Raw genomic sequence first — 24,555 nt, 5'->3', positions numbered from 1 at the left:
CCCTTCCTGCTAGCAGTTGAAAATTTTCAAAATTGAGGAAAAATACCCAAACATATCCAAACTTGTACTGTATACAAACAAAAGGGGAAAATTTAGCTAAGAAATAACTGAGGGTAAATTAAACCATCAACTCTTTAGAGAACACTTCTTGGAGAAGTAGAATTAAGGGCCGTATTTATACACAGAATTTTAAATAGGTGGTCGCTTCATTGTTAGCAATACATTTGAAATGTGTGAGCATGCATAGCTAGATTAAAATGTATCTGACATTTTTCCACCACATTTTCTTAACGTCAGTGGGAGTTTTACAAAATGTCTATGCATAATTATCAGTGTAAGAAAAATGACTTTTCTACCATGCCAAGTCTTTATCAATAAAACTGAAGGATATAAATAAAGAACTAGGAGAAAACTCAGGTCTTACCTGCACAAAAGTACCTGTAGTATTTCTGTAATAAACTGAATAATATTGTATAATCCCATTAGGTTTTGAAGGAGGCATCCAAAAGAGCATTATTGATGAAGAACTGAGATTTACATAATGAACATCTTTGGGAGGATCACTTGGTGCTATAAAAAAAAAATTTGAACAGAAGACTGTACTTGTGGTTCCAAATAATGTTTGAAATCTAAATACCTGTCTTTGATAAGTAATGACCATCTTTTTTCATAAAAAAAATTAAATTAGGAATAATACCTAATCAGAAGTCAGAAATGAAATTGAAATCCATAGGCTGGTTGGGTCATCCCTCTCACACTATATCTTAGCAATACCCAAGCAGAGGACTATTAGATTTTTTTTACTCATAAAACACTATCTCAGCTCTAAAACATGCCTATTGCCCTGTATTTGAAAACAACATCATAACAAGTCTACAATATAAAGCACGTAATATGAAATTCTAATTTAATTTAGAATCTTGAAACCAAATAACAGAGAACAAAGGTAAAAAGCTGACTTCATGAATTTTAGTGCGTTTCATTTAACAAATATGTAAAATGCTTAGTAAGTGTCAAGTTCTGTACTGGGTGCATTTGCAAATATAAACTCATTTAAGCCTCATAAGGAGCCTGTAAATTAGGTATACATTGTTTCCATTAATATGGAATTAATATGGAATTAAAGATAGGAAACTGAGGCACAGAAAGATTAATTTTCCCAACATCACAGAGCTGGGAAATGACCAAAAAGCAATTTTGCCTCCAAAATGATGACAGATGTTGGGTTTAATAATACATTTTGATATTTACTGCTTATTTTTTCTAAGTAGGATATTCTTTTACTTGGCCTACATCCAAAAGAACTCACCTCCCTCAGGTGTTCGAAAGTTAATGATACTGCTTCTCATTTTCCCATCACCAAACCTGGTGCTAGCTGTTACATAAGCACTATATTCAATATCATAGTCCAAATCTGAGAACTCTAATGATGTTTCAGTTACATTAATAGCTTTAAATGATGATCTATCCCTGGGAGAAAAAAAAGAAATTATCTGTATAATTGACTATTAAACATTACACATACATTTTGAGCACAAGCACATTAAAACAGGATAAAAATGCCACTTATTCTGAAAGGCTGAAGAGTAAAATTCAGAATAATTCAATAAATAAATTTCTTTTGTTTTCAAGTATATTCAGTAATTTAATCAAGTGTTAATAAGATATTCATACATGAACTTGCTTGGCTGATTTCAATAGATCTCTAGGAATACTATGTAGTCCAAATAATTACACTATTCCTTTTCATACCCATGTTTTAATTGTTCAAATATTTGTACTTTTTAAGTGTTGACAATATCTTATTTATACTCTTTATTTGTCAAATTCACTTTTCATATGTATTGCACAAAAGTAATATTTACCTTCGACCAATTCAAAAAAATAGTAAATATTTGAATGGTCGTATCAACTAAAATAGCGAGCTTACGGGTTACCCTTCATTTATTCATTATATTAATTAACCTTTAATTATTAATTTCCAATAATAAATTATATAATAACTGGAAACATACTAAAAAGAATGTATGTATAACATACAAAAAAGAAAAAGGTAGAGCTCATGTCTTTCATCAAATTAAAATCTTAGAAGTATTTAAAATGTCACTCCACAAAAGGAAACACAAATAAATGTTGATTAAAAACTCTCCAAGTAAGTACTGAAATCACAAGAGGGAAAAGAAAGTCTAAAGAACAAAATGTTGCTAAGTAATATAATACTACAATTATCTTATTTCATGCTCATAGAGTTTCTATAGTTTTGAATTAAGTATCGATTAAAATCTAAATTAAAAAATGAACATGTATATAGAGGGGTGCTGAAAACAGCATTTAAGAAGAAGTTTAAGGGCTCTGGGTGGCTCAGTCAGTTAGCTTCTGGTTCTTTATTTTGACTCAGGTCATTATCTCAGGGTCCTGGGATGGAGCCCCACATCAGGCTCTGTGCTCAGTGGGGAGTCTTCTTGAAGATTCTCCTCTCCCTCTGTCCTTCCCCCCACCTCTGTCTCTCAAATAAATAAATAATCTTTTTTTAAAAATTCAGATTTTAAAAAGCAATAAAATTACTTATGAAAGAATGTAAGTAAGGGAACATGATCAACATCACAGAAAAAGTATATATCTTTCACATAATCTCATTTTTCCTCTGAAGTATCACAAAGCACCCAAGAAGTAAATGGATATTTCCTCTGAGTAAAAATGCTCTCTCTTTGCCATTAAAATAATGAAGGGTATCCACAAAGACAGACATCTCAGGCATGGTTTTACTATTACAAAAGTGTCAATCCACTCCAAATATTAAGTGTGGTTATCTGAAAAGTAGTTGGAAAGCTTACCATAGTGAGAAAAATATGGATTCAGGGTATGTGATTGGAGACGGACAGGATTAGCAAGGCTGTTCAGCAATTTGAAACAGTTCCATCAGACAATCTCTCAGAGACAGTCGGGACTTCACTGAGACCCAGGAGGGGGCTCTTAGAACTTAATGCTGTGGCTGTTAGTCTCAGAGAAATGCCTTGTCACAGAAACTCTACCCAATTCCATACTCCTGTCATTGGTCACAGGTCATTAGACACTGCAGTATGGTTAATCCAATTCAGATCTCCAAAGCTATGGAATTAGCTAAAGTAATCTAATTGCACTTTACCTATTTTTAAAATTCCTTTTCAAGCATATTTTTCAATGCTATCCTCTGCCTTGCGTCACTACCTTCTTGCCCTGATCTTCACAACAAAATACTGCAGATGACTATGCCTACAATAAGAAAAAGCCTGATTATGTTCCATAAATAATGTAGAGTGGAGGCAATTACCTGGAAAAGGCAGGTCAGAGTAAATTTTGTCTCATATATCCAGATATTTCAGTAAGAAGATAGTCTTTATGAATTATCTGAATAACAAAACCAATAATCCACCTCAGCATATACCAACATAGTTTCTACATCTGTTCTGGGTTACCCTGAGACAATATAGTACTAACAACATTTTTCAGATACTGATACATCTTTCTATTTCAGGCTTGTTTGTTTTTCATTTGGAATTTAGGATTGTTGCTGATATTTTAATGACTAAGGTAAAAAAAAAATCTGAGCGTAAGTAAACTCAATTGAAATTCCAAATTCTGATCCAAATTCAGAACACAGATAAAGAGTTTGCTCTATAACTGAGAACGTGGAAGTAAAATATGAGGGAAGTGCTCTGTCTCCAAGGAACTGACTCCATCCTCCTTGCTCTAATGCAGTTGCCAGATTGGAGGAAAGACTCATGAACCTCTGGGCTGACGCCTGAGCTCTCTGCCCTCCAAAGAGGAATTTCTGAGCTGTCCTGCTGCTCAGATGGGTCACTCCATCCTGTGCATGAGAAACCCTGGCTGTACACTGCCATCATCTTTTGGTTTTTAACTGGCTTGGTTTAAAGACCTCCGTTTTGTTCTTATTAGTTTGAAAATATTATAACAGGACTGTTAGGTGTTCCATTAGAGTTTTTTATTTCCACTTATTAAAGTATGTGTTCTTCTATATCGTTTTTTTTTTAATTTTTATTAATTTTATTTTTTATAAACATATATTTTTATCCCCAGGGGTACAGGTCTGCGAATCACCAGGTTTACACACTTCACAGCACTCACCATAGCACATACCCTCCCCAGTGTCCATAATCCCACCCCCCTCCCAACCCCCTTCCCCCCATCAACCCTCAGTTTGTTTTGTGAGATTAAGAGTCACTTATGGTTTGTCTCCCTCCCAATTCCATCTTGTTTCATTTACTCTTCTCCTATCCCCTTAACCCCCCATGTTGCATCTCCTCTCCCTCATATCAGGGAGATCATATGATAGTTGTCTTTCTCCGATTGACTTATTTCACTAAGCATGATACCCTCTAGTTCCATCCACGTCGTCGCAAATGGCAAGATTTCATTTCTTTTGATGGCTGCATAGTATTCCATTGTGTATATATACTACATCTGCTTTATCCATTCGTCTGTTGATGGACATCTAGGTTCTTTCCATAGTTTGGCTATTGTAGACATTGCTGCTATAAACATTCAGGTGCACATGCCCCTTTGGATCACTACGTTTGTATCTTTAGGGTAAATACCCAGCAGTGCAATTGCTGGGTCATAGGGTAGTTCTATTTTCAACATTTTGAGGAACCTCCATGCTGTTTTCCAGAGTGGTTGCACCAACTTGCATTCTCACCAACAGTGTAGGAGGGTTCCCCTTTCTCCGCATCCTCGCCAGCATCTGTCATTTCCTGACTTGTTAATTTTAGCCATTCTGACTGGTGTGAGGTGATATCTCATTGTGGTTTTGATTTGTATTTCCCTGATGCCGAGTGATGTGGAGCACTTTTTCATGTGTCTGTTGGCCATCTGGATGTCTTCTTTGCAGAAATGTCTGTTCATGTCCTCTGCCCATTTCTTGATTGGATTATTTGTTCTTTGGGTGTTGAGTTTGCTAAGTTCTTTATAGATTTTGGACACTAGCCCTTTATCTGTTATGTCATTTGCAAATATCTTCTCCCATTCTGTCAGTTGTCTTTTGGTTTTGTTAACTGTTTCCTTTGCTGTGCAAAAGCTTTTGATCTTGATAAAATCCCAAAAGTTCATTTTTGCCCTTGCTTCCCTTGCTTTTGGCGATGTTCCTAGGAAGATGTTGCTGCGGCTGAGGTCGAAGAGGTTGTTGCCTGTGTTCTCCTCAAGGATTTTGATGGATTCCTTTCTCACATTGAGATCCTTCATCCATTTTGAGTCTATTTTCGTGTGTGGTGTAAGGAAATGATCCAATTTCATTTTTCTGCATGTGGCTGTCCAATTTTCCCAACACCATTTATTGAAGAGGCTGTCTTTTTTCCATTGGACATTCTTTCCTGCTTTGTCGAAGATGAGTTGACCATAGAGTTGAGGGTCTATTTCTGGGCTCTCTATTCTGTTCCAGTACAGCATCCCTTCCTGATCAAAACTCTTCAAAGTGTAGGGATAGAGGGCACATACCTCAATATTATCAAAGCCATCTATGAAAAACCCACCGCACATATCATTCTCAATGGAGAAAAACTGAAAGCTTTTCCGCTAAGGTCAGGAACACGACAGGGATGTCCGTTATCACCACTGCTATTCAACATAGTACTAGAAGTCCTAGCCTCAGCAATCAGACAACAAAAAGAAATTAAAGGCATCCAAATTGGCAAAGAAGAAGTCAAACTCTCATTCTTTGCAGATGATATGATACTATATGTGGAAAACCCAAAAGACTCCACTCCAAACTGCTAGAACTTGTACAGGAATTCAGTAAAGTGTCCGGATATAAAATCAATGCACAGAAATCAGTTGCATTTCTCTACACCAACAACAAGACAGAAGAAAGAGAAATTAAGGAGTCCATCCCATTTACAGTTGCACCCAAAACTATAAGATACCTAGGAATAAACCTAACCAAAGAGACTAAGAATCTATACACAGAAAACTATAAAGTACTCATGAAAGAAATTGAGGAAGACACAAAGAAATGGAAAAATGTTCCATGCTCCTGGATTGGAAGAATAAATATTGTGAAAATGTCTATGCTACCTAAAGCAATCTAAACATTTAATGCAATTCCTATCAAAGTACCATCCATTTTTTTTCAAAGAAATGGAACAAATAATCCTAAAATTTATATGGAACCAGAAAAGACCTCGAATAGCCAAAGGAATATTGAAAAAGAAAGCCAAAGTTGGTGGCATCACAATTCCGGACTTCAAGCTCTATTACAAAGCTGTCATCATCAAGACAGCATGGTACTGTTCTTCTATATCTTGATTGTTTTTGGCTTATTATGATTTATGTGATTAACAATAACAATGATCTATATCATTATTTTTTTTGTAGTTCCCTAATTTGGATGTATCATAGTTATTCAGCCATTCTTCTGTAAAACTAACATTTATGTGGCTTTTTCTCTCTTTCTCTCTCTCTTTTAGTTACTAATCATGATACAGCAATCATTCTTACACAAATGCCTTTTCATAACGGCACTTGAATTTCTGTAGGTTAAATTCCCAGTAGGTAATCATTGATTCAAATGGTTTGATTTTTTTTTTAATGATTACTGTTCCAAAATTGTTTCTGTCCCAAATTATAAATGATTATAATTTAGAGCCACAACTACAATGTGTGAGAGCACACCTTTTGGCAAACTCTTATCACTAGTTTGGATATTAATCTTTTTACTTACTACAAGCTTGACCAAAATAAAAGAAAAATCTATTTAATCTGTACATTCCTAACCATTTGTGAGATAGAATATCTTTTCATATGTATATTGGTCATATGTGGTCCTTTCTTCTTTTTTGCATAGTGTACACATTTCCTTTTCTATATTTTATTGTAATGGTTTAAATGGAAAACAATATATATTAGAATTAGAAAGACTAATTATTAGTCTATATATTATATTAGACTATAGAATAGTCTAATATGTCTATATAGAATATATAGACATATTAGAATATATAGAATATATTCTATATAGAGAGAGTATATAGAATAGAAAGACTAATTATTAGTCTATATATTATATTAGACTATATATATAGTCTATATATTAGAATTAGAAAGACTTCCAATTAGTACTCCAAACAAAGGATAGATACTTCCCCAGGCCCTCTGAATTTAGAAATGATATGCATGCAATCAACATTTGACAAAATTTATTGAACATCTAATTTATTCAGGGACTATGTTAAAAATAGATATGAGTAAGATGTAGCTGCTGTTCTCAAAATAGAACAGTAAATAATTATAAAACAATTCATTAATAACAATGGGATCCCTTTAAGTATAACACCTCCCCCATCCCACCCATCAGTGGCTAACAGCAAAGAAAAGTTGATGAGCAAAAAAATTAAATCAGTGAAAAAAAGTTAAATTTGTAAAATTTATCTATTGGTAACATTTAGAAAAGGAGAATAAAGCATAACTCCCAAAGATGCAGGAAACTGTTGACTAGAAAGTTAGTTTGTAAGGTTTGTGAGTAGAAGAGGGGTGGGGAGAGAAAGAATAGAGGCCTCTCTGACAAAACAGGTTTAAGTCTTACATATCCAAAAGTATAAACTGTGTAGAAAAGGAAGGAATATAAATGTCAACAATACTTAATCTCTGAAATAGATAACTTTCAACAGCAGGCAAACCTCCCTAGTCAGTGTAAATTTTCAAATTGAGAAAAACTTGAGGGGAGTACTCAGTGCCTTTATTTTACTGATTTAATTCTGGAAACTTATTAGAACATTTTAAAAGCTTTCTTGAATTTGAGACATCAAAATCATTTGAATGACCTTGAAACCATGCTGAATAAATATAAGATGTGATTTTTCTGTCTATCTCATTCATAACACCAATGTTACCAAGAAATGTCTTGGGATGGGATTAATGTAATCCTTAAAACAAAGTTATTTCCTCATTAAGTTATGATTTTTTTTTTTTCAAAAAAAACTGAGCACATTTTGACTTCTAGGGCATAAAGTAAATTCTAGGGTATACAAGCAATTTTTTTGGTCTGGTTTAGTACTTTCTTTGCTCATCTTTTACCACATCAAGATCGTGGTAAGCAAGAATCACCAGTGGAGGAATGCTGAGTACCAAAACCACCTGGGAAGACTCAGACAAATTCCATTTCCCTAAGCATGGATGTGAATGATTTTCCACACAAGGTCTGAGATCCTTTGAAAAGTTGTGGTCTTAATTCTAACTTTCATCATTTGGCATTTTGTTCCATGTGGGTAATCTAATCTAATGACACATCCATCCTTGCCCATTCCTACGTTTTCAAAGCATAATCTAGATTAACCATTTCACTCAGTATATAACACTTCCAATAATAATTTAAACATCCACATACATGACTCCGTCAAATATTCTCTTCCTCTATGAACAGGTGATTTTCACAAATTTTCCCAGTATAAGGAAATTGCTTGACTATGTTGCGCTTTAGTCTAGAACAATTACCTGCATAGCTGAGTTCGTATAAACTCACAATTATGTATTAAACAACCCCAAACTAATTAAGACAAAAATAGGTGCATATTCTATGATCCTAAAGCTCTTAATAGTGTTTCAGAGAGAGTCTGAGTGAAAGCAGGGTATTTATTTGTCGTTGCTATTATTCTTACTGTCATCATTTGGTTAGCTGGTTGATTTGGTTTGGTTTTGTCTTGTTTGTTTGCCTTTGCAGAAAATACACACTTATAAGATTAAAAGAAAAAGAGAATGAGGTTGAAGATAGGGAACCATTTATAAACTATGATCTTGGAGCAGACACACGGAATTAAGGACCGGAAGATAGGAGGAGGGATTGTGCTTCAGCTGAAGGAGAAAGATTTCATTCCCTGAGAGTGGATATCCCTTAGGCCAGAATAAGAAGTTTGAATTTTATTAAAAAAGGACTAGAAAGTCCTTGGAGTATTTTCTCTAGCAGTGTGATCTTTGGGTACATGGCTAAAATAAAAATTTAAAATCCCATACAATATTGAGATTCATATTCTCCTGATAGATGGACAGATAGAGATATATGTAAACCCTTATTCAAGCCTCAAAAATTCATGTGTCTGGGCTGCCCACCTCTCTAGCTTCATCATCTCCTGCTTTCCTCCTGAACCATTATACTCAAGATATGCGGTTGCTTTGCTGTTATCCCCACAAGCTCTTACTGTTAACCACATCTAATGAAATTATTTGAGCTCCCACATCCAATTAGCATATCCTGGATTTTCAGCCATGTGTCAATAAATTCCCATTTTTGCTGAAGCTTATTTAAGTTGGGTCCAGGCACTTGAAGCTAAAAGTCTTGACTGAAACCTCTTCCTGTTCTCCCAGCAGTTTCTCACATGCCTTGATTCTGAGTATTTTCACCATCTGCATCCCTTCCTCCCTGAACAAGCTCTATTTTGTCTACAAATCCAAATGGTTTGCACATGAAACAGTGTACTTATTCTCTCACAATGAATATAGTCCATCAATTAATGCAGACCAATAACAAACCAGTGATTTTTTTATAGAAATAGCCCATATATGTTGATGCAATAAGCTTAATTTATTATAACCCTGTAAGTGTTTCTCACAAATACTTTTATCAAACTAAGACTTCCTTAATTCCATAGGTATACTGCTGAGTATTTAGAACAGATGCCAGTTATAACACTTATTCCTAGTGATTTGAGAAATGTATGATTTAGAACTAAGACAGATCTAGGTTTGAATTCTTACTGTTATCTTCTAGCTCTGTAAACTCAAATAACTCCTTAATCTCAGAACTCAGTTTCCACACCTACAAAATGGGAATAACATTCTCTTTATGATATTTTTATGAGAAATAAATAAAGAAATATAGGTAAGGAACCAAACACATTTGTCCCAAAATATTAACTACTACACTATCCCTCTTGGGCCTTTTTGCCTAGCTTTCCAAGAGGTTTTGTTCCCTAAGTCTGTAACACAAGGAAATACCAATCTCTCCCAGCTGTGTACCTATCACAAATGTGATTTAAAGACCCCCAAATTGAGGGTGTAAAGATTCAAGATCCACCCAAGCAAAATAAATAAGAAGACTGGATTTGAAACAGGGTGTGGTAGGAACTGTGGTAAATTGTCAAGCAAATGCCCCATCTAAAGACAGCTTCTATTTAACTCCAGCTGATTTTTTATCAAAGGGAATATGGCAAACTTCCTGATTTCTGCAAGAAACAAAGGAACCTGAAGTTTTACTAGAGATCTGTTCATTGTAAAATGCTGACAGAATTCTAATCAAAATTGACTAATGGTTCACAGGTCCAGCAAAGCACAGGTGGCCCACAAGGAGCCTGTCTGTGACTTGACACCCACCTTCATCTAGGTCATTCAGAAAAATGACTAACAAGATAAAACTGACATGGGAGTTTTTAATATCCCCTAGAAACCTCAAGTTAAACAATTCAAGGGCATCCTTGTATTGAACCACTTTCTCTACATGTGTTCGTATCTCTCCCAGCCTAATGTGACCCCAATATTCTATCTCTATAATGCTACTTATCAACATCCTGGCACGGTTCACTCCCATGCCTCCAAGGCTTCATTGTCCTTAATCCACAGAGGATACATTCCAAGACCCTCAGTGGATTTCTGCCTGAAACCACAGGTAACTCTGAACCCTATGTATATTCTTTCTATACATACATACCTATGATGAACTTTATAAGTTAGGCACAGTAAGAGATTAACAACAGTAGCTAATAATTCAACAGAATGATTATAATAAGATACCATAATAAAATCACATGAATGTGGCCTCTCTCTCTCTTAAACATCTTATTGTACTCTACTCAGCCTTGTTCTTATGATGACGTAAGATGATAAAATGTCTACGTGATGAAATGAAGTGAGCTGAATGGCGCAGGCATGGTGAGGCAGCATTAGGCTCTTACTGACCTGATAATTTGTCAGGAGGATCATCTACTTTGGGGCTGCAGCTGACTGTGGGTAGGTGATATTGCAGAAACCAAAACCACAGTTAAGGGGAGACTACTGGACTGTTTCCACTGAGGTGTTATACTGATTTATCAATCTAACTTTACAACCTTCCCTTTCTGATTATTGATCTATATTGTATGCTCAAACAGGTAGTTTTACTAGGGGGGAAATATTGTAGAAAACTGGAAGCAACAGAACTAAGTATACTTTTAGCATATATAAGGCCATTTCCAAAGTTAAACTTTTATGTTATGTGGGAAATTATTTGACAATGGACATTTTTTAAAAAGCTGACTTCCTAATATACTACTTAGCAAATATTTTTAGAATTATTTCACACAGATATTTTATCTCCAATTAGCTTACAATCATTTTTAAATTCTCTCTATATTTTTATCTCCCCACAGAGTTTTATAAACATTTGTCAGACTGACTGATTCAAAATTACTACTAAGAAAATGAGAAACATTTAAAAGCCAAAATTTGTACATAAGCTAGAATTTTTTTTTATTTTATTTATTATTTATTTGACAGAGAGAGATCACAAGTAGACAGAGAGGCAGGCAGAGAGAGAGAGAGAAAGAGAGAGAGGGAAGCAGGCTCCCTGTCGAGCAGAGAGCCCGATGCGGGACTCGATCCCAGGACCCTGAGATCATGACCTGAGCCGAAGGCAGCGGCTTAACCCACTGAGCCACCCAGGCGCCCTAAGCTAGAATTTTCAACCTTACTTTCACTCCAATCTTTTAGCTATACCTTATATGGCATTCACCTGGAAGTTTTATAAACAACAACAAAAAAGAAAACTACTGTTAAGTTTTACTAAAAAGATAGAAGCAAAATTGCTAAACAAATCTAAGTTGAGTTCAACTATAGATGGTTCCCAACTTACAATGGTTATTCTAAAGGATTTTTCCATTTCACAATGATGTGAGGAGCAACACACATTCAGTAGAAAGTATACTTGGAATTTTAAATTTTGACCTTTTCCTAGGCTAGCCATATGTAGTAGAGTCCTCTCTTGTGATGCTGGGAGAGGCAGCAAGCCACAGCTCCCAGTCAGCCACACAATCATGAGGATCAATATACCTACAAGGATACTGTACCCATATGACCATTCTGTTTCAGTAAAGTACTCAATAAATTACATGATGTGTTCAACACTTTATTGTAGAGGAGGTCTGTGTTAGATGATTTTGCCCAACTCTAGGCTAATATAGGTGTTCTAAACACATTTCGGTAGGCTGGGCTAAACTGTGATATTCTGAAGGTTAAGTATATTAAATACACTTTTGACTTAATGATACTTTCAACTTAGGTGTTTATCAGGATGTAACCTTATTGCAAATTAAGGAAGATCTATATAAAGTAAATAAATGAGCTTTGTTTATCAGTTTACTACAATATTATACCTCAATCCAAAGTATATTAAAAAAAGCAACTGCTTCAATAGGAATTCGTTTATTTAATGGTGGTTGCCCTTGCAATGCAAAGATTGTTTATCGTTTAGACACATAGAAACATAACATCAATACAACTGAGGGATAAATGCTACTTCACCATCTTGATAAATTGATAAAAGCTATTACACAAAACAAAGTTTAAAAAGAAACATCATTTAAAAATGCAATTAGTTAAAGCAGATTTCTGTGCACACCATCTAAAAATCAAATGTGACTCACATAGTAGTGGTTATAAAATGTCTGCACATTAACCCTCTTTTTGTAGAGAAATATTCATGACAAAGAGAGAAGTCACCCATTATAATGAATAAAATTGGCAGTCTGGATTTTGTAGATATACTGAAAATAAGAAATATCCAAAGATGTTGTTTTTAAAAGAATTTGGTAATTACTGGAACAACCAAAATAATGGAAACTGAGAAGTATGAAAGAAATGTGAACCCCTGAAATAGGAACACTGTTAATAACAGTACCACCATTTATCCAGTATTTTAAGAGAACCACACAGATAATTAATTGAAAGGCAGAGCCAGAATTCAACCCCATGTCTCCAAAAGTGTTCCAAGTCCCAGTTTAACAAAAAAATGTAATATTAAAACCTTTTATAAGGAGTTCTTTCTATATCTTTTCAAATCTAATTCCTGGGAGGTCTATGTTGTTAGAGTTAATATAGTAAGAGTTTATTTTTTAATCTCAATAAGTTGTGAAATAACTTTAAAGTTTTAATAAATTTATGTACCTTTAAAGAACATTTATTTTAATACTTAAAAAGAAAGATTCACATATTCATTCCAACAACTTTATCAGGCTTGGCTGTCCAATAAGTTACACACACACTCAGGCACTTGGAAGGTCAAAGAATGGCTTTTTAACTGAACGAGTCAGGACAAAGTGGCCACATTCCCACAACTGGACTCCAAGTTCATTTTTCACAAGGACACCTTACTCCAAACAGGCTGTGGGGCAGCTGCAGTTGAACCCTGCCCCTGGATTATGAAACCAGTGAAGTCAGCATGATTCTCATGGCTACTTTGACTTCCAAGTGTCTTATTTACTGAAGTGGAACTTTCTGAATGGAGAGGCTCAATTACTGCCTGCTCAGTAAAATATACATATAAAATTTTCAGTAACATTCTAGACTCAGACAGGCAGTCAACAGTAAAATACATGTCAGTAGCCTGTTCTTGACAAATGATGCAGCAGCCCTGACTCAAGGATTTCTTTCCCTACAAGAGTCTTAATATTGTTGGTTAGTTGCTGCTTTGCTTTTTTGACTATTTGCTGGTTTTGATGAATTTTCTGTGATCCAGGGTGTGCTCAAGTATTTCTTTTGGAGTTATCCTACAGCTGGGGATATATTTCAATGTCTTAAAAGAAATTCTCTGGCTCCCTGTATAACAAAGGAGAGAGGTGATTCTCTTGGGTGATGCCCCATGTATTGACCACCCTAATTCTGCCATCTTAAACTCTCAGCTGATCCTAGGAGCAGCTTCTCTGACTCAGTGTCTCTGTGAATAACTCTGAATGACAGTAAGAAGGGCTTGTTCCTTCTCAGGATGGAGAGAAAAATAACAAGCCTCTTACGAAATCTCTGTCTTCAGTATGCCACCATATTCACAAGATCTAAAAGCCCCTCTAGTAGATCATCTGGAAGTCACCTTTGCAATCCTGCCCACTGCAAATTAGTGACAGCATCTGGCTACCTGAAGGTTAAGACAAGAATGCTAAGAGAGCTAGGGCACTAGAATAAGCCTGAGGTTGGATCAAGGACAAAACAGAAAATCAGAACCTTGAAACTAGAAGCTATGACTACAGGTGAGCAACAACACAATTCCCAAAAAGCCAGGTAAGATGAGCCGTAATATCCACAGACTTGAGATTCCCTGACCCCACTTTCAGTGGGCTTCCCTTGCACCTAGAATCCATCTTACTAACTGAGAAAGAAAAGAGACACACCTCAAAAGAGGAGAGAGACTGCACCACTGGGAAGTTGAGTTTACATAGCATGATCACTATATAGAGGGATGAGATTGTCCCTACAGCATGGGCCAGAAACCCCAGTTGTAAAATCTTAAAGTGATATTCACTTTTATTAACTTACTTCAGTTCCATTTTTTCTAACTCAATAAAATGGTGTCAAAAATCTCAAAGTCATCATTCTTGATCCAAAAGTCTAAAAGTCATCATTGATTCATCTTTTTTTTTTATCCACACATCCAATGTATCTCCAAGTCCTGTCAACTTTCCTTCCTAAATGTAGAAAAAAGCTGCCCACTTCTGTCCATTGCCAGTAACATCTATTGCCCAGACCACTAAAATAGTCTCCTAGCTACTATCCCCGCTAACAGTTTTGCTATCTACAATTCTACAATTCTTTCTCCATAAAGTATCCAAAGTGCTTAAAATTATCCAATAATTCTCATTATAGTTAAAATTTAAAAAATCAAATCCTTTTTGTGGTTCAGCTCCTGACCTTTGGCTGCCTCCAACCTCTCAGTATAACCCTTGTCTCTCTAACCCCGCAAACAACACTGACATCTCTGGTCTTCAAAATAACAAATTATGTTTCTTCACAGAGCCTATACAGCTGATGTTCTCTCTTCTTGATAAATTCCACCTTGTAGATCTTCATTTGATAAAAAGCTTGCCATCCAGACTGTGAACTCTGGAAATGATTTCCTTAAGCATCCCATCAAAAACAGTTCTCTTTCCCCTGACTTTCCTTCATTTGTTTGTTTCTGGGATATTAGTCCACTTTAAGAATGTAAGCTCCTTGACGGCAGGAGGCATATGTATGTCTCCTTCACTGGTATACAGCACTTTATCAGTTTTGTTGAATGAAGTAATGAAAAATTGATAATGAATGAACTGAGCCACAGAAGAGAATGGTTACCTTCTTCTCATTGCTTCTCTTCCTACTGATATTTCCCATGTCACCCTCATTTTTTTCATGACTAGGCAAAATGACTAGGAATCAGGCAATGAAAAAAATCAGGAAGTGTAGCCCTAAAGAGTGGTATGCAAAGGGTTTAAAGAGATTATTAGGGAAAGGAAAGTCTTAATTTAGGAAAGAGAAGAGTAGGCTTCTTTAAAACATCATAGCCTCTCAGTGTTGGACCTTCAAGTCAGGAATATAAAGGTAAGAATTGCCTGTATTCTGTAAAGTATTATATAAATTGTATTTTCTGAGTTGAAATATTTAAAATCCACTAGGAAATATTACCTGGTGAATCTTTTCAAAGGATTTGCGTTAGCTCAAAGTGAGGATTTTTATTTACTGGGTTTTCATGAAGCAGTAGACCCATGTTGTTAACTGATGTGAATTGAGCCATAGTATTTAATCATTTACACAACTGACACATGAATAGGTAATCAGGGTAAAGGTGACCAGAAAAAAAAAAAAGAGATACACTGCTTCAATTTCTTTGGAAAATTGGCTGTAAATAACAGATTTATGAAGAAATAGCTTTCACAGTTAAATTTTAGTTAAAATTATTCTACTCAAAGAAACTTAACAAGACAGTGATACACAGAATATTTGTGTAAAACTCTGAGTTTAAAATTATATGATTGTACACATAAGTTGATTAGTCAATGGCTTTTAAGAGCAGAAATTTAGTATAATTATGCATGATATATACTTTTTTAGGTACAAAAATTATATTGTTTGACTATGGTTGGACCTTTTGCATAGTATGGGAAAGACTTGTTTCTTTAAAAAAACATATTAACTAGCTTATTAACAATCAGGTTCTTAATGTAGCATCACATTCTAAAATAAAAAAACTACATTCCTATTATGTTACAGATTAATACTTGTTCTCAGAACTATTTCCAAAAAAGAAAAAAGTTTCTTACCAGACATAAACTGTGTAATAGAGGATAATTCCATTTGGCTCCAGGGGTGGTTGCCATGACAACTTCACCGTGATACCAGACAACTGTTTTACAGAGAAGTCTTGGGGGGGAGAATCAGGAGCTGAAAAGTTAGGGTAAGGATAATACATTTTATTAAACATATATAAGAGAACACTAAAATGGAAACACCCAAAGTTTTCACTGCAAACGTCCTGGTAAAACGAATCAGGTACAGTGCCTTTCTCCATGAGCATGGGAGACTAATTGTTTACTTTCAAAATGAGATGATAAAAAGAGATTTTGCATGGTGGCGTTAGAACATCTGTTTCTGTGATTCAATGGAAAAAAATATTTCATGAGAAAAAAGAACAAGGAGTATGTCACAGTGATTCACCTACTGTTCAAGTACATCTTGGTAAATTATCATCCTCTAGTAAAAATAAAACTACTGGGGTGAATAAATATAGTATGTAGTAAAAATGCTCCTCAAACAATAAAAAGAGATGGGAAAAAAATCACACATTCAAGAAGTGGTAAAGTGATAAGCATAACACGGGGAGAGCAGTTAAAATGACTGACCTCACGAATAAAAACTACATTCTTCAATTTCACTTGCTTTAAACTGTAAAATAGTATCAAAATCTGTTCACTGAGTCTTCAAAATTGAATGGTGACAAAGAAAACCAGTGTGGCACATAAACAAGTACATGGACAGGTTAGGGTCTGCTTCTAATTCTGCTGTGACAGCATAAGGATTCAAATATCTTAGCCATTCCGCAATTACTAGCAACCTTCTTAACCAAGTTTACATTTACATTTAGATAAAACATTTAGAATGGCATTTCTCAGCTACTGTATAGCACCACGGTACTGTCTTAGAAGATTAATATACAACTTTTTGCATACAGAAGGGTATATATCATTAAAACTTTTTATCATTGTTATAGTTATATATGGAAAGTGAACTCATAGGTAGCTAATAGAAGTTTTAAGAATTTGTTCAGATCTTTGAACAATCCTAATATATATATTAGCACACATGCACATCACTTTTTGTAATAATTTGGAGAAAATGCTACTTGAATTATTTTAATTTTTGATTTTCTGAATAATCTCAGCTAGAGTTGTGGGTGTACATATGCTTCTATGTGCATTTGTGCGTTTTCATTATTTTGGTAACAACGACTTTCCAACAACAAAAAAATTATTGAGCAGAGAAAAGTTTTATGAGATGAATTCTAAAGAATAATGGTGACAGCTGTATTCGTATTTTCATTTGGTATTCTCACAAGCACTACAATAAAAATGCTATCAAATATTGATTATCACAAGAATCCATATATCGCATGGAAATGTCTGTTTCCCAAGATATGAAATACTTCTGAGAACTCTGTCATTTGTCAAAACAAAAGCCTATGATATTTTCACTAACATCTTTGCAAACTTAATTTTTGTTTATTATTGGAAAAAAAGGGTTTCCATCAAAAATAGTACTGATTTTGAACATAATATGTTGTAACTAAACATTTCTATTCTATAATATGCTTTCAGGCTTTTATGTCAAATATCAGATAATTTTGAGTGTTTTATTTTTAATTTCAGGATATTCTTGAGTGTTTTCCTTTTTTATGTCAAACTTTTTGTTGCTAACTAAATACAATTACCAGTCTAGCTAAACAAAATATGTACTATCATTTTGGCATTTGTATTCTGAAGTACAATTTAAAAAAATGAAATTGATGAGGGGGACTAAGAGGTACAAACTCTCAGTCATAAAATAAATGTTAAAAAATTAAATTTACTTTAAAGAAAGAAAGAAGGAAATTAGAATACATACATGCAAAATCTTTTTTTTTAAAGATTTTTAAAATTTATTTATTTGACAGACAGAGATCACAAGTAGGCAGAGAGGCAGGCAGAGAGAGAGAGAGAGGAGGAAGCAGGCCCCCTCTCTGAGCAGAGAGCCCGATGTGGGGCTCAATCCCAGGACCCTGGGATCATGACCTGATCGGAAGGCAGAGGCTTTAACCCACTGAGCCAACCAGATGCCCACACATGCAATATCTTTTGCAATCTCTCCAGTTCATCATGACAGAGCTTATGAGAATAGGTGAGAAGGGCATGCATAAGACTCCTCCTCCCTCTAGCTGCTGTGGTCTTTCCTATCTCTCATCCTCCCTCTTCACTCACTTCCCTTCAGGTCACAGCTTAGGTGTACCTTCCTTAGCTACTCTTCCTCTGATACCTCAGAGTAACTAAAATTCCTCTTTTGTCCTTAGGAATTACTTGGGGGAATATTTAAACCAGTAACTAAAGCTATAAAGATTATTCATCTACACACAAATCAAATTTAGATCTCTTCCACTAAACCACAAGTTTCATGAGGGCAAAGAGCACCTAATACCCAAGAAAGCAAAGCTTCTCAGTCATTTATCCATTCTTGATTTGCTAAAATTTTTCAATAAAGGGGTCTGTTCTTCACCCTTTTTATTAACAAATATATTGATGACTTGGCCAAGGACTCAGATGGCAAATTCACTATGATGACTTATACCATGATGTTTAGTAGTCCAGGTAATTCAGATATACCGTAGAGTTTGGAACTATTGACTTAAGTGGTAAAAAACAAAACTCTGTCAGCTCAGCATATATGTTTACTACTGGTTTAGGTTTTTCATATAGACCTCAAATTCTTACCATCAGGACTATTTCATTAAATTAGAAAAAAAAATGGGTACTATGTTCACAGGGGCATTGTATAAATGATTCAGTACATCTTTCGTAGGCATTATCTAAGATGGAAAAAAGAACCAACCTCACCCATGCCCCAGTCTTTAACAATCATCCCTTTGGGAAGGATTTATTTATTAATTTTTACTTTCTTTCAGCACAAAGAATTCAACTATGAAAAAATGAAAATTTGAACAAGTGAGTTTTGGTGGAGAAATTAGCATAGTTAGGAGATGCAATGACAAAGGAAGACCAACCCATGAGAGTATTTAGAACCTGGGATAAACAGAGTGGCCCACCAGGATGCTTTGATGAAGTAATTTGATGGAGGCAAAAATAGGGAAGGACCTGAAATGGAGAAGAAGGCTCTGAAGACCGTCATTTTTAATAAAATAAGAACAATGCAGAGAAAATCCTTCCTTCTTCTCAAAGTATATAATGCATATTTTGTCCTGGTGAATGATTAGAATCTGAACATCCACAGAATGCGACCAAACTTGAGGACGGAAAAATTTGAAAGTGGGGAGGAAGATATCCTTCAAACACTTATGATACATTCCTCGTGACAACAGGACTTCCCTTTGCAGAAATAAAAATAACAGTCTCAAATATATACAATGTATAAAACATAAAATGCAAATCCAAATCCCAAATATATCCCTCAAAAGTAATTTTCCTAGCATGATATATGCCTAGAACTTGGTGAGGTACCTGTGTAAAGTGGTCTCAGTAGTAAAGTTGATTTTATTCAGGTTAGGAGAAGATGAGTTTAAATATTCAATATGAAGGCTTTTAACATTCAAGAATAGCATCTTGGCAAATTATGTAGAGAAACCTGGAAACTGGCCTGAACTCATTAGCAAGCTAATCCTAATATAGTAAAAAAGGTTGCAGGTTGACATAACAGAATCTACTACAAAACTGATATAAATGTCTATTCTTATGAACATTAAAGTTGAAAAACAGTCATAATATACAGTAGCTGATGTTCAAACCATTCAAACCAAAATTTTAGCCTTAAAAATTCCCATGAAAAAAATAATGCTGATTTCTTACAGAGCAAGGATTACTTCAGAATCAAAAAAAGAGCATTTTATACCTGATTTTTTTTAAACATAAATCTAACTTTGCTAGCTTCTTTAACTGTGACAATGAAATCTCTCTAATGCTGGCATGACACACAACAGATAACCCAAGTCTCGTAGAATTTTTACGTTACACCTTCATTTTATATACACACTTTTTTGGAAATGTGATGGATTCAAAATATATGTATCCACTACTATATTTACCATCTTCTTCAGTCAGTACACTTATGGGCTCGCTCCGCACTCCTTCACCCCTAAGTGTACTAGCAGACACCTCAATCTTGTACTGGGTATATTTATTCAGTCCTAAAAAGAAAGTAAATAGATAAGACTTACAAAATATCCTTTAGTAATACGCAAGAGGCAAACTATGAAATGACCTAATATTCCAAAAGTAAAAACTAAATGAAAATGAAGTGTTTTCAAATAGTAAGTCTTATTACAAAGACAAAATGATATAGGATAATATGACAAAGGACTGACTTAAAGTATTCTTTCATGTGACTATAATAAACTCCTAGGTTATCTAACTAAAAAGCCAGAACTGTCCTACCCCAAATAAAACTAATCATATTTACCATTTATAATATAAAAGCAAGCCAATATTTTGTGTCCATTATCAATATTAGTGTAAATGCCCAACACTACATATTATTTTTACCTTTAATGCTCTGGGTCAAAGAAGTTGTATTTATAGTTCTTTCCTCATTTCCATTACTTCTCCTGAGATAAATTGTATATTTTTGTATGATTCCATTAGGACTACTTGGGGGAAGGAATGACAGCTCAATCTCTCCAGAAGATATATTTTTGTAAGTAATATTTTCTGGTGCACTGTCAGGCACTGGGAAAAAACAAAAACATAAATGCGTAAAATAATTCCATCCTAAAAATGTATTCTGGAAAAAGAAAAGAAAATTTTGCTGAAGTCTTCACTCAAGTGCACAAGGATGTATATATAAGAACATCCTAAATGGAATAAGAGATACAAAACTTGTACAGTTACAACTATGTAAGAATTATATCTCAAAAGAAAATTTCATCCTCTGATTCTACAGAATAATTCTTAAAATATTTTGTTAAAATACTTGAGATGGTATTAAACTTTCTATCACTGCAGAACACACAGATGCAAGAAAGAAGTTTGAGAAACACCTAAAAATCAATTCTGCCTTTCATTAATAATGATAATATATAAAAGATTAATAATTAGTTTGGGTATAAAACAAGATGTATTGGCAAGGAACCTCTCCTAGTTACAATATTGTACAGTAGGACTGAGCAGCAAACCAGTCTCCCAAGGATACAAAATAACATTAATAAAATACTAGTTTTGGGGGCCTGGGTGGCTCAGTGGGTTAAGCCGCTGCCTTCGGCTCAGGTCATGATCTCAGGGTCCTGCGATCAAGCCCCGCATCAGGCTCTCTGCTCAGCGGGAAGCCTGCTTCCCTCTCTCTCTCTGTGCCTGCCTCTCTGCCTACTTGTGATCTCTCTCTGTCAAATAAATAAATAAAATCTTAAAAAAAAATTAAAAAAATACTAGTTTTATGTATCTACTAATGCTTTATTATATTGAATCCAATGGTTGTAAAATGGTTCTCTACACATATTCAAATACTATTACTACATGTGGGATTCTGACTCTGGTACATATTGAAACAGGTACCCTAAAACTGAATGACTATCTTGATTAAAACTCTTCATAAAATTAAAACAGGGGTGCCTGGGTGGCTCAGTGGGTTAAGCCACTGCCTTCGGCTCAGGTCATGATTCCAGGGTCCTGGGATCGAGCCCCACATGCGTCTGGATCGCTGCTCAGCAGTGAGCCTGCTTCCCCCTCTCTCTGTGCCTGCTTCTCTGCCTACTTGTGATCTCTGTCTGTCAAATAAATAAATTAAATTAAATTAAAACTAAAACAAACTTTACAAGAATTGCAGAGTGGACAAGAAAGCAGAAATCTGTGGTAGCCAAAAAACAAAAGAAAAAAAAAATTAAAAAACAAAGTTAAAATGGGTATCCTGAAACAGAAGCTGGTATAAAAGCCAGCTTTGTCTTAGAGAGGACTGGCCAATCCTGGCAATGTTTTTTCATTAACAGCTGTGTGGAATGCCAGATAAAGAAGAGAAAGCCTTGGGCCAAGAGCAGAGTAAGGAATATCCTTGTATAAGAAGCTGGAAGACCAAAAGCACACAATTTCAACCACTCTACTGGACAACTCCAGAGGGCCACTTGAATTCTTCTGCAGAATGCAGAATGCCACAGAATTCAGTGTGATCTTGTGCAGTATGGTGTGTCCACCCTCAGGGAAGAGGAAATGGGAAGTAAAACCACCACACAAAAGAGGGCAGAGAAGATTTTTTTTTTTTTTCTCATTCCATACTAGATGAAAAAAAGAAAGAAAAATGATGCCTATCCCTAAGAGCCTATATGGCTCAAATCCATGCTACCTGAAAAACCTTACTTCAGAATTTAAGTTAAAAGGAATCTGTGAGGGAGTTGCTATTATTCAAAAGCAACTAAACATATCGATCCTCTCAGAACTCAGCTTCAACTTAGCGCTCTTGGGTAACAGGCAGTCATTTGGTTTTTTTGTTTGTTTGTTTGTTTTGTTGTTGTTGTTTTTTTCCCTACAATCCCTAAAACCATAGGATCTGGGAGTTCAGTAGCTGGATTTATCACTCTTTGCCATATCCGGATTGTTTCTCCTTCCTTCTACCTGACGAGCTCTAGCGCTACCCCTCCTTAAGAGCCAAACTTCTTCAAACATCTTAAAAATGTTATCACCTAAGAGGGAAGAGGGTGGGGAGAGGGGGTAAATAGGTGATGGGGATTTCCTGTGCCGAGCGCCGGATAGCGCATGAAGTGCTGCATCACCGTATTGCACACCTGGAACTAATATAACACTGGATGTGAACTAATTGGAATTAAAATTAAAACTTAAAAAGAAAAAAAAATTTGTCACTTGGATGACTGACTTCCTCTCTACCACTCTTAAGAGAGGGCAACGTCAAAGCAAATGATCTGCCCAATTCCCCAGACTCTATATTCCTGGATCTCCATAATTCCAGTTTTCCTCCACCTTACTTTAACCAGTAGCTTTTGTGGTTATAACCACAACCTAGTCGTTACCCATCACTGCCAATATTCCTTTCTTTGGCAACACCTCCTACCTTTCTAGCTTACTTACATTTCTCTTACCATAATGCTCTCTAGCTATATCAATGTCATTGCAAATGGCAAGGTTTACTGACCTTTGTTCTGACAATCCAACAGTCCTTCGACCCTCATCATAACTTCACTGTTCATCGCCTCCCTTATGTCCTCGTCTCCCTACTCACTCAGGCCAGAGCCTACCTCCACAACCAGCCCCTAGTAATCTCCATCAGCTCCTTCTGTTTCCATCTGGCTTTCCAGCAAAATTCCGATTTGAGTTAAACTGAGCTCAGTGCTAATTCCAGATCTGCAATGAACAGCTGAAAATATCAAAAGAAAACAAAACTCTAGGCTAACAAGCTTCATTTAAATTTAAACCTCAAATTTCAAATGAATCATCTCTACCTCCCAGCGGCCTATATTTACTTTTGTCAGTTCCGTCTACAACTCTGTTAAGTATGTTTTCACCATCTTCTCTGTCCACAAACATCCAAAAATCTTCCCCACTTCTTATTCAAAGCTGAAAAACTTGTTTCCCCCTTCATTGAGATAATAAAAACACTCAGGAGAGAACGGCATTATCTTCCTTCTACTGATTTTCCTTTAACTGCTTTCTCTCCTAATTCCCTTCCAAGACACAGCTCAGCACTTATTTTTATTTCTTCTTTCAAGTCTTTATTTAAATTCCAGTTTATTAACATACAGTGTAATATTAGTTACAGGTGTAGAATGTAGCTATTCATCACTTACACACAACACCTAGGGCTCATCATATGTGCCCTCCTTAATCACCATCATCTATTTAACCCATCTCTCCACTAACCTCTTCTCCAGTAACCATCAGTTTGTTCTCTATAGTTAAGAGTCTGCTTCCTGGTTTTCTTCTCTTTTTTGTCCCCTCTGTTCATCTATTTTGTTTCTTAAGTTCTGCATGCATTGGTATTTGTCTTTCTTGACTGACTTATTTCTCTTAACATAATGCTCTCTAGCTATATCAACGTCATTGCAAATGGCAAGGTTTCATTCTTTTTGATGGCTGAGTAGCATTCCATTGTATAAAAATACATCTTCTTTATCCATTCAACAGTCGATGGAAATTTGGCTAGCCCCCCATTTCTGTGCTAGATTCCATTCTATCTTATCTGGTCAGAGGTTTTAGAATTGAAGTTATTCCCTATCTGTTGTGTTACTGATTTTTCTTTTTGTTGAATTATTTCTATATTGTGTCCCTCTGAACACACATACACATGTTATATCACAGCAAAAGAAAAAAGACACTTGACTCCCTT

The 24,555-nt window shown here is 35.3% G+C and overlaps 1 protein-coding gene across 1 annotated transcript in view; it reads right to left on the bottom strand.

Moving 5' to 3' along the window:
• Nucleotides 1-24,555, bottom strand: part of PTPRQ (protein tyrosine phosphatase receptor type Q) — a 196,395-nt gene that overhangs the window by 134,545 nt on the left and 37,295 nt on the right. The window contains exons 15-19 of the mRNA XM_047741655.1: nucleotides 20,775-20,957; nucleotides 20,318-20,419; nucleotides 16,296-16,416; nucleotides 1,310-1,470; nucleotides 425-570 (exon numbers count right to left, since the gene is read on the bottom strand). Coding sequence (XP_047597611.1) covers nucleotides 425-570; nucleotides 1,310-1,470; nucleotides 16,296-16,416; nucleotides 20,318-20,419; nucleotides 20,775-20,957 — 713 coding nt within the window. The remainder of the gene's footprint in view (nucleotides 1-424; nucleotides 571-1,309; nucleotides 1,471-16,295; nucleotides 16,417-20,317; nucleotides 20,420-20,774; nucleotides 20,958-24,555) is intronic.

Source organism: Lutra lutra, chromosome 8, assembly GCF_902655055.1.
Source record: "Lutra lutra chromosome 8, mLutLut1.2, whole genome shotgun sequence".
NCBI classification, from domain to species: Eukaryota; Metazoa; Chordata; class Mammalia; order Carnivora; family Mustelidae; genus Lutra; species Lutra lutra.
Note: the sequence above shows the minus strand (reverse complement) of the source record. Positions and strands in the feature narration are given on the sequence as shown.